The sequence below is a fragment of the Adiantum capillus-veneris genome, chromosome 12, assembly GCF_014529385.1.
Source record: "Adiantum capillus-veneris isolate H3 chromosome 12, ASM1452938v2, whole genome shotgun sequence".
Classification (NCBI taxonomy): Eukaryota; Viridiplantae; Streptophyta; class Polypodiopsida; order Polypodiales; family Pteridaceae; genus Adiantum; species Adiantum capillus-veneris.
The window spans coordinates 9,138,359-9,149,062 of NC_140942.1; the positions used below are offsets into that span (position 1 = coordinate 9,138,359).

The 10,704-nt window shown below is 42.6% G+C and overlaps 1 protein-coding gene across 1 annotated transcript; it reads left to right on the top strand.

Annotated features, from left to right (window-relative positions):
* The first annotated feature begins 2,548 nt into the window (after positions 1–2,548).
* On the top strand, positions 2,549–7,018 carry LOC147445294 (type IV inositol polyphosphate 5-phosphatase 6-like). The gene is made up of 12 exons (XM_086524858.1): positions 2,549–3,351; positions 3,550–3,658; positions 3,738–3,815; positions 3,970–4,057; positions 4,185–4,292; positions 4,485–4,929; positions 5,018–5,211; positions 5,330–5,438; positions 5,543–5,691; positions 5,959–6,162; positions 6,297–6,397; positions 6,591–7,018. The coding sequence occupies exons 1-11, from the start codon at positions 3,322–3,324 to the stop codon at positions 6,313–6,315; spliced, it is 1,533 nt and encodes a 510-aa protein (XP_086380984.1). The 5' UTR covers positions 2,549–3,321; the 3' UTR covers positions 6,316–6,397; positions 6,591–7,018.
* The last annotated feature ends 3,686 nt before the right edge of the window (positions 7,019–10,704 follow it).

Sequence of the window (10,704 nt, forward strand, 5' to 3'; positions counted from 1 at the left end):
GAGAGAGAGAGAGAGAGAGAGAGAGAGAGAGAGAGATGATGGGGAACTATCTTGCTATCTTAAGAGATGTGACTTCAAAGGGTCTTGCAACGAGATTAGCCTGGCCTCTGCATGCATGTTCATTCTCTCCACCTCGTGCAGAGATGCTTCTGCCTAGATTAGCCCCTAAGGGCCTACGCTACCTAGAGATAATATAGCAAGCTCTTGGCTAATCACGGAGATAAGAGGGGGGAAGCTTCACCTAGCTTGCAGCCAATCGACACTGTACAAATTGTAGTCATGTGCCATCGATAGAAAGAATGGGGAACACAGTCTTGGCTTTTTTTTGTGAGTGTGTAGTTCAACTACCCATAAGAGAGAAAGTAAAAAGAGAAGAAGATAATTTTTAACGTGGTAGGAACAATCTGAAAGAAACCTCACAGATCTATCCCAAGAGTCATGAACTCAACACCTGTAAGTTAGAGGGAACTAGGATAACCAACATAGGTCACTTGGGTGATAGAAGGATTATTCCAATTTTTCTTCTTATTCACACATACACATACAAACAAGTATATATAGCATATCAATCTTCCTCTCTCTTTTTTATTTATCCATCAAAAGATTGTACAACCAAGCTGACTTCGATCACCCCAAACATAAATGTGGGGAGAAAATTTAGCACTTTTTTGCAAGCTGTCATTCTAAACGGAGAAATGTTGTTGCAATGGCAACAATGAAGATTGAGACTATGCAAGGTGGTCATAGCCACGTGGTTGATCGACGATGCTATGTAGCATCGGGAAAGTTTGTGTGCACGTTGGAGAGGAAGGAGAGAACTCATTAGCGACAACATGATGGTGATAGGCTAGCTGGTGGGCGAGTCAATGTTATTGATGGTACTACGCCATAGTTCCACTGGTAGTAATATGGGTGTGCTAGCAAAGTAGTGGCTGTACCAGTCGAGGGAATGATGGACATAAGAGCTATGTACGGGAAGGGTTGGCATCACATACACACTATCATCGCACAAGGGTGTGGGAGCGACATTGTAGTGTGGCTTGAGCGGGGCTGTGCTCGACGTGGCACGAAATAGAAGGAAGCCAAGGCAAGGTAGCACGCAAGGGATAAGGAAGCATGAGTAGGGAGAGGCAAAAAAAAAGAGGGGGGATATGGGATAGTGTGTGTATCCGTGCACCCTTATGGTGTGTCTCATATGGCATGAGTCTGTTTGTGCTCTTTGATATTGTATGTGCTACACATATGCAACATGCATGTTGAAACATCATACATGTTGGTACCTCGGAGACGAGAAAAGCAACGAAAAAATGAATCCATGTATTTCTTTGTTGCAGTAGCGCACGGGTCACATACTAGTGTATATTCATTGAAATTGTTTCCCTTTTTTGTCCGCTCTTCCACAAGAAGGGCAAAATTTTAAAATGAACTTTCACAGGTGGCTTCTTAAAATTTTGCCCCATCTTTAAGAAGCGGCCTGTGAAAGTTCATTTTAAAATTTTTCCTTGGTGATATGGTTGGGTGGCTCCCTCATAGCTATGTGATTCTTTTTGGTAGCCCTTCCCTGTTTTGGTGACGGTAATTTGGTGGTTCTGGTAATGGCCTCTGTTTTGGTGATGGTAATTTGGTGGTTCTAGTGATGGCCTGGCTCGTGGTGAGCAGGTCTTCTGATGTAATATTTTGGTTATATAATATATTCACCCACATCTTGTGGGTTTTGCGAAAAATAAAAATAAAAATTGCCCCATCTGTTGAAGGTGAAACGAGGCATTAAGGGATCTGCAACCTACAAAAATGAACCTTGGCGCCCCGGCCCTCTACAGTGTGAAAGCTATGCACCAGAGTGCGTTAGCGCCAAAAGGCAAAGCCCGTCCGTGTGTAACACCTCTGAGCCCCCTAATTGATGGGTTTTGTATTGGATTTGTGCAGATTCCAATGGAGGCAATGGGCATGATCCGCCTGATACGGTACAGTTTGAAGTGTCATGTCATTGTCATCGTCTCTCTAAGTTCAAAGTGCAAGGTCACCATCTCATCATCTCTCTACAACGTATTTATCATCCTGAATCCTGATTTCTCTGTTTCTCTCTCCTCTCTCTTCTACTCTCTATTGGTGTGTTGTGGAATCTCGCATGGTCTGATGGCTTCTTGGCTGCGGCTTGAATGCAGGGGTGTCCTTTTATCCGATCTGCTCTACTGTTTCATGATTAAATCCATTCGCTCTCTCTCTTCTCTCTTGTGATTTCTCATCATTTCAAAGTGGGGCAGCGCAGGGGGGACTCCAGAGTCCGCAGAGAGAGGGGGGGGAGAGCCAAGGAGGCAAAAGGGCGATCGCCCAATTCTTCAATTTGCCCTCTGTGGCTGAGCGTGTGTGTGTGCGCGCGCAGAGCCCAGACACTCGAGACTCGAGAGTAGAGGAGAGAGAGAGACTGACCCTCTCTCTTTCTCTCTCTCCCCCTCCGTCCCCCCCCCCCCCCAACCCCCCCCCCCAACCCCCCAACCCCCCCCCCCATATACACAGGCAAGAAGGCGCCTTTCTATTTGACTCTTCTAATCGCACACACGCGCGCTGTCCTGCTTTTCCTCCCGAGTCCCCTCCAACTTTAACCCCTTCTCTTCGTCGCCCTTCATCTTCTCGTGCTCTTTTTACTGTTTGCTTGTCCCTCCTGCTGTTGGGCTTTCATTTTATTTTTAATCTGCGTTGTTTCTTGGCGTGCCTTGCCCTCCATGTCTGCAACCACGCCTCTCGCGGTAGAGTGACGCAAAGGTGGAGGGAGGGGATGCCCCTTTGCTCTGCACACCGCCCATTTGGTGTGCGGGCTATGAAGAAGAGCGCGCCCGCGCACACACCCCTCGCCAAACACACACATATACATACACACTATCGTACGCTCTGATAAGCTAGCTTTTTGGCTTGTTACCTCTTTCAACTGCTTTTTAGCATATGCTACACTACCCACATTGCCTAGCTTTTGTCAACATTGTGTTGCTAAAGCACCCCTGTAGCAACCCCTTCGTATCTTGCTTGCCAATCGAGCGACCCTGCGTAGTGGCAGGCTTTCCTTTTGCCTCCTCTTCCCTTTGATGTCCTTGTCTTAACTTGTCTTCTCTGCAACCGCCTGGGTTGTCCTGCTTATAAGCAAGAAAATCTCAGCAAACAACAAACGCTCTGAAAATTTGGACACTTTCAAAAGGAAAGCTTTTCATCAGCTTCTGCGTTCAGCAAGGGTGCCATCCAGCTGATGCACCAACTCGGTGGTACCTACGTCGTCACTGGACGAAAGCTGCAGGCGCGGCGCTATGCGTGGGAGCCAGTGAAACAAAGATGAGAGTGGAAGAAAACAAGAGAAACAAGGTACGCTCTTGGTTCTAGGGCATTGTCAGCAAACCGTTTGATCCTTCCAGTAATTGAGACTGCCGATGTAAAATAACTCTGTTATGTCCGGCCATGCTAAATTCACTAAGCTCTGAAGTATGACCGCATGGTGGGGCTCTGCACACATGATTCAATCAATTCATTAGTTTGACTTGCTTCTGGTCTGCAAAATGGCAGTTTTGGCCAAAAATCTCTCTCAAAAATTGGATTAGTAAGAAGCGAGAAAAGCAGGGATACGAAGCTGATATTGTGGATGAAACAGACAGTGAGGTAGAAGATTACCAAGGTTAGCAGCAATGTTCGCCTTTTGCTCTGAATCGAGGCCTTGAAAACTGTTCTGAACAATGTTTGGTGCTCTTTGCCAGATTTGTGGGATCTTGACTTTGAAAGACGGTATAGCTACTCTGCAACAGAGTTCACGCTTCCTCGCTCCTACTCCTCAGGTATTAATTGGCAGCATCTGGACGTTCTTTTCAGCGTCTTGAGCTCTGATCGGAAGAAAATTCAGCCGCTAGCTATGCTTGTCATTTGCCAATAATTCTCCATATTTGAAAATTTTCTTGGAAGTGCTGAATACTAATGCTGGTTCATGCACAGGCTTCCAATCAAGGCATTCCTCTGCCACATTGCTACCGAAGGATTCTGAAGTCCTGAGGTCAAAGTTCTCAGATACTCATCAGTTCAGGTGTGCAAATGGCATAAGACATGCAGATCTTCTTGTTCAATGCATGCCATGCTCCACTTTTTGAATGCCCTTTATGTATGTATGCGCATTGCGCTCTGCCTGATGTCTTCTGGTATATGACAACCAGAGTCTTTGTGGGCACATGGAATGTTGGAGGCAGGGCGCCCAATGATAAGGTTGATATAGACGAGTGGCTTGGAAGCTTGAAAGAACCTGCAGATATTTATGTAATTGGGTGAGAAACTCTGATTTTTTAGTGGCAAACCCCACAGAGCAATTGGATACATTCTTTTTTGGTCATGCTTGTTAGCCCATACTGTGTAGCAGGCGTGAGCATCAGCTTTGTAGCCTGTATGGATGTGAGTGGCACATGTATTATAGCTGATTGCGGATTGCCTTGCTTGACTGAACACTGATCTTGTTGCAGGTTCCAAGAAGTTGTTCCGCTCAGTGCTGGCAATGTGCTTGGCTCAGAAAATAACCTGCCTGCTGTTAAGTGGCAACATCTTATCCGACGGACTCTAAACAGCACAGGCAGTACCGGTGGCAGCTTCAGAAGGAGTTGCAGTACGCCCTCCTCCATGTGGCAGGATTCAGCATTAGATTTCACAGACTCCCTCCAACATGAGTTTGGTGGAATTAACCTTACTTCATTTGTCAGTAGGGGAACACCTATTCTTTCACCTACACTGAACAGTAGATCCCTTGGGCACCGGCCACTGCATAATCGATCACGTTATGCCATGGTTGCAAGCAAGCAGATGGTTGGTTTATACGTCTCTGTCTGGGTTCGTAGTGAGTTGAGGCAAAATGTGAGGAATGTGAAGGTCTCGTGCATAGGGTGTGGTCTCATGGGTTACCTTGGCAACAAGGTAAGATCTCCAGACCAATCGTTAAAAAGATTATTTCCATGGCCATGTTATGGGTTCACTAATCTATGCTCTTGTATTATCAATGCAGGGATCAATTTCGATTAGTATGTCTCTCCACCAGACCACATTCTGCTTTGTATGCAGCCACTTGGCTTCGGGTCAAAAAGATGGTGATGAAATCAGGAGGAATACGGATGTTGCAGAGATTTTGAAGAGAACTCAGTTCCGACGATCTCAAGACATAAATGGGGCTGGCCTTCCAGAGACCATCCTGGAGCATGAGTAAGATTCAAGTGACGTTCTGTGCTTGTATAAGGTCATTGCATATTCATGCTGGGCTACTTCTGTGTAGGGCCTTGTTTGATTCTTTTCCCGACCATTTATTTCCTTATGTTTGCAGTCGTGTCATTTGGTTGGGGGACCTCAACTATCGTCTGGCCTTATCACCAAGGGTAACAAGATCTCTACTTGCTAAGGAGGACTGGGATGCACTCTTGGAAAAAGATCAAGTAAGAATGCACATCCGCCTCACCTCTTTAGGCCAAGACATTCTATTTCAATGTAAAGTGTTTCTCAGCCTTCTTGCATCTGATGGGCTTTCCATATGTGGCAGTTGCAAATTCAGCGGAGGGCAGGCCGTGTATTCAATGGATGGAATGAAGGAAAAATCTACTTTGCTCCCACATACAAATATAGGGCGAACTCTGATAGCTATACCCTCGAGAAGGTCAAGCTTGGAGGAAAGAAGAGGACACCAGCATGGTAGCTTGACACTCTTAACCCAAAATGTGGTCCAAAAAACATCACCTTTACTAGTTTTACATCGGTTTTCATAGTTTGAGAGGAAGCTGTTATGCTGTGACAACTGTTATGCTATCTTTGATATGTGGCATGTCTTAAGAGCCTAATGTTTTGAGTGATTCTTTTGCCAAGTGTTTTTTTTTCTTACTCGTTGGGTAATTATTTTTGCGCAGCATTGCCATTTTTAAGTTTTAGCAAAGGTGCTGACAGACATGTGCTTCATTGAAGGTGTGATAGGATACTCTGGTATGGTGATGGGCTGAAGCAGCTGGCTTATGTGAGAGCAGAGACAAAGCTATCAGATCACAGGCCTGTTTATGCAGTTTTTGCAGCTGATGTAGAGGTGCTGAGCCGAAAGAAGCTCAAGGATTTTCTCATCTTTAAGCCCGCTAAGGTGGAAGTAGAGGAGCTGTTGCCTTTCTATGATGACAGGTAGCTATGCCTTCTTCATGTCTGATTAAACACTAGTGCAATGTGAACTACACCAATAGGAAGTAACAAATTGTAGTTAAGTACGTGGATGCCGAATAATTAGTCCATATGCTTATGATTGCTCATGTTGTCAGAAAATTCATGAGATATTAGAGATCTGAAGAGGGTAACTTCATCTGCGGCTTGGCACCTCGAGGATGTCTTCCGGGATTGGAACTTTTTGCCCTTTGTGGAGGTATGTGTGTGCTCAGCATCTAAAGGAGTTTGCTGTTTGAACGTTTATAATATTTACTTGCAGAGTTGCCCTGTTTCATTATTTAGGTCTTTTGGTGACTTAATTAAGAAGTAATTAGGTCCTTGGGTGAAAATGTGTGGCCATTATAGAGTCTATAAAAGCACTTTTTAACTTGATTCTAATTGCATCGCAGGTGAGTATTTACAATATTTGTTTGGAGCTGTCGTGAGATGTCATCCACGAACATGGTCAGTGAAGTCTTCCAGGCCTAACCCAAATATTTAGTAGCGGAACTTGGAGCTTCCTAGACCCTAACATTCAAAAATGTTTTGAGGGCATGGGATGAAACCCCCCCTGGTGCTCTACATCAGTCACTGAAAAATAAGACATTATGCACACCTCCATGATTTAATCAGAGCAATGCGATCTCTCATCTTGCGGTTCTCTTTTTCTTTCTGTAAAATGAAAATCAAAGTGCGATACATGACTGCAAATCAACAAGTTCGCGATTTCCTGCCCTTCTTTTGTAAGCGGGAGAATGCTTAAAAAGTCATTAAATGACCAAGCTTTCTAATAAAGAGAGTTATTCCTGCAATTTAGGAAGACAACTTTTTGTGCCAACTATTTTGTATAGAAGAAGGATTCTGTCACTCAAATGATTCAAGTTAAGGATGTTAATAATAAGTTATGTACTTCCCAAGGGTTTTGCCAGTCGAAGCAATAAACCATCTCTCCTCTCTAGTGGTGAGGTTTTGCCCAAGGCCTCCACAATGACAATTGACTCTTTAAATTTGAAGCTTTAGATTGATTGGACGCAGGGGTGAAATTTGTGTAAATTTGTGTCTATTTTGCATAATGTGTAAAGCATGGGAGCTATCGTACGGCATGCACGGTAGTACGGCATGCACTGTAGATCGGCTAATGGGTCACCTATTATTTTGCAATTATTTTACATTATGTTATATGCACATGAATATATGCCCATACAATACCTTGCCTATGTACAGATAGGAACACCCTTGACTCCTGAATTTACAGCATCTCTTTGGTTTAACCCATAATGAAGCTCAGTTTGGCCGCCTACCATTTGCCAAAATTTGAGATGAAACACCTTGTCAAGTTTCTAATTGTCTGGAAGGGCCTTGGTGTAATGGAAGAACACAGTAAAGGAACCGGCCCACTTTATGTACAACTATAACCCATTGAAGAATTGCATGCCAGGTTATAGCACAAAGTTACATTCCAAGTGCCCTATGATTATGGTGCAAATGCGAGATTGTTTTTTGTAAACACGCAAGTTACATTCCAAGTGCCCTATGATTATGGTACAAATGTGAGATTGTTTTGCCCAAGGCCTATGATTGTGGTGCATCGCCCCGTCAAGATGCGAGTGCTCCTTGTTAATTCATTCAACGTATGCTTATTGATGAACCCCTTGACCCAACTTATCCCTGGTTTGCCCCTCGTAAATGTAATGTGCAACCAGGGTTGTTTTTTGAACAGGCATTTCGCCCACTTTGGGGTATTTTGCTCCTTTTTAAACGAGTAAAAATGTGAGCCACTCTTCAAAAATTGTACTAAAATGATGAAATGAATCATAAAATTCTATAAATTTGAAGGGCTTTGAAGGGCAACTGTGCTCGAAAAAAAATCAACCTTGCATAGTGCAAACAATTTCACAAGAAGTTTTGGACAAATTCTCACAATAATTCCTACATTGTGATTTACCTCAACATCATGAGCCTCTGTGAGGGAGGCATCGCATACCTAGCTAGGTACGACTGGGTGCACGGGGCCGGCGGTCCCTTTCCCCCAATCATACCTAGCTAGGCGTCTCAAGCATAAGTTGATGTTATTCATTATATGAAAAACACTGGAAAAGACTCTGTTATCCTACATGAGAGAATTTCTAAATCATCTTGTGCGTACAGACGTAAATACTTGAGTCTTGGACTTCCTGTGGATGGTAAAAGACCACCTTTGCATTAAAAATCAAATCATGTGTGGGGTGTGGGCTTGCTCTTGATTAGGGCAACGGCTGTGTACTTGTATGTTGCTGCATATGCTTCACCTTGAGAGAGTAAAAAAGGGAACCCAAATTCAAGGAAAAGGGCATTTCTACCATTGAACTTTTCAACAGTTTTGTACTACTACACCTTATGATTCTCACATAACAGCTTCATCTTCATGTATGAAAGTTGGGCATGGCAGAATCAAGATGGACTTTTGACATAAAATGTAACCTGCATGTTAAAAGGCCACATGCCAAGCTGCTTTTAATGGACTAAGATAAGGATGGAGACAGAGAGGAAAATGGCCTTTTGAGAATGCACATGATTTTTCCCTTTGTTCAAGAGCTTGTAAGAATTCCCATTGTTATGTCCAAAGGAGCTAATTTTGGTTAGTTGAGCATTTGATTGCTGTGACTTGGGTCATGGGTTTGAATGTGACCAAGTAGGATGGCGCTCACGGATGTCTTGAGAATGCTCGTATTGTTACAAAAATAAAAATAAATAAGTGAAAGGGTCACGATGGCTTTCTAAAACAATAAGAAAGTGCTAAAATCACCAGGTTGAGTTAATATGGAATCAATCTTCGGGAAAGGATTGCCTCAGCTTAGTCTTGAGCCAGTGGAAAATCGAGACTATCCAGTTGCAAACCATGGTAAAGGAAAGAAAAACCGGTGAAATATGTGAGAAAGTAGTTCAAAAATCCTACAAAGCTCAAACTTTCTGCTAGTATTTCTAGTTTGCTTCTTTGCGAGGAGGAAACTCAGTAGATGGTCGCCTAATAAAAGAGACTTTTTCATTTAGAATCTAGATATACAATGCCAAGAAAAGTCAAGCTAAGTAAAGCTATGTGAGACTGTGAAATGAAAGGTGAAATAAAAAGAACTAATTAATATATGTGTGTGTATAGAATTTACTAGAATAATACAAGTTGAAGCTTCACTTTAACATTTGAAACAATAGAATGGAAAAGTATGTATATATGTGTGTGTGTGTGTAGAATTTACTAGAATTATGATGGGTAAAACTTCACTTTAGCATTCTAAAACAATAAGATGCAAGAAAAATAAAGACATTTCAGGATGTGAAATGAAAGGTGAAATTAAAAAGATCCATCTAATATTTTAAAACCAAAATAACAATTAAGATAAGTCTCAATCATCACGGAAAACATTGAAAGTATGTCTGACTCAACACTCCTCTAAAGCTTCTTTTAGAAAGCCAAAAATCCCACTGTTATGTATTGTGGATACTTACTCTTGATGCATGCCGAAAGTATTTGGAACTCAATAAAACAGGTTCTGGGTTTTTAAGACAGAGTATGCTAAAGGGAAATGATAGCCTCTTTGATGGAGCTTGTAATGACATTGTTGAAGGACTTGAAGGGTAAGAAATATCTGAAGGACCAACGGACAAGGCTTGAAACAATTGCGTTTGGAGACAGATGCACCCATTGCAGAGAGAGAGAGAGAGAGAGAGAAGACGAGAATTTTAACGTCTCCCAAGTGACCTTAAAGATCTATCTGACAAGGAGAGTTGAGCTCAAGGCCTTTTATTCAATAGAGAAATGGCATAACTAATCGACCACACTTGGGTGATAGAAAGGTTATACCATTTACTTCTTTTTAGTAGCCATTGCTGTGTGTGTGTGTGTGTGAGAGAGAGAGAGAGAGAGAGAGAGAGAGAGAGGGAAGATAGGTAAGGTCATCACTAAAGTTCTACGGGTGAAATTTCCTCTACATACACCCTCTCTTTCTCTCTTTTTGTTGAAGAAGAGTGGGAACAAATTGGCTTGTCTTGTACAAAAGGGGAGGCTATAAAGGGTTGTGTGCAGTTCTAGGTGATCCAAAGCACAAGGGGAGCAAAAGATAATCAATCACATGGATCTCAAGAGCTACAAAAGGTCTCAAATGTTGCTGATTTTACGCATTTTGATGTTTTTTTTTTTAAAGGGTAGCTCTCATTTAAAAGGACAAATTATCCTCAAGCTTGTAAGATGCCTTGTAAGGACCAATGTACTGAGGTCCAATGTATTTTAACTGATCAAAATTGTAAAATCCCAGCTAGATTTGAGCTTGCCGTTTAAAAAAATCAAGAAATTTACACAAGTTTTCATGTAATCACCAGCAAAAGCTTCAAATGCTGACCTAAAAATCGGGAGAATTTCAAGTTTGCTCTTGTTTTTCACTGGCTAGAAAAAAAAGTATTTTTCTTAACCCCCCCCCCCCAAAAAAAAAAAAAAAAACAAAAAAAAGAGAGAGAGAGAGAGAGAGAGAGAGAGAGAGAGTAGGAGTGCCA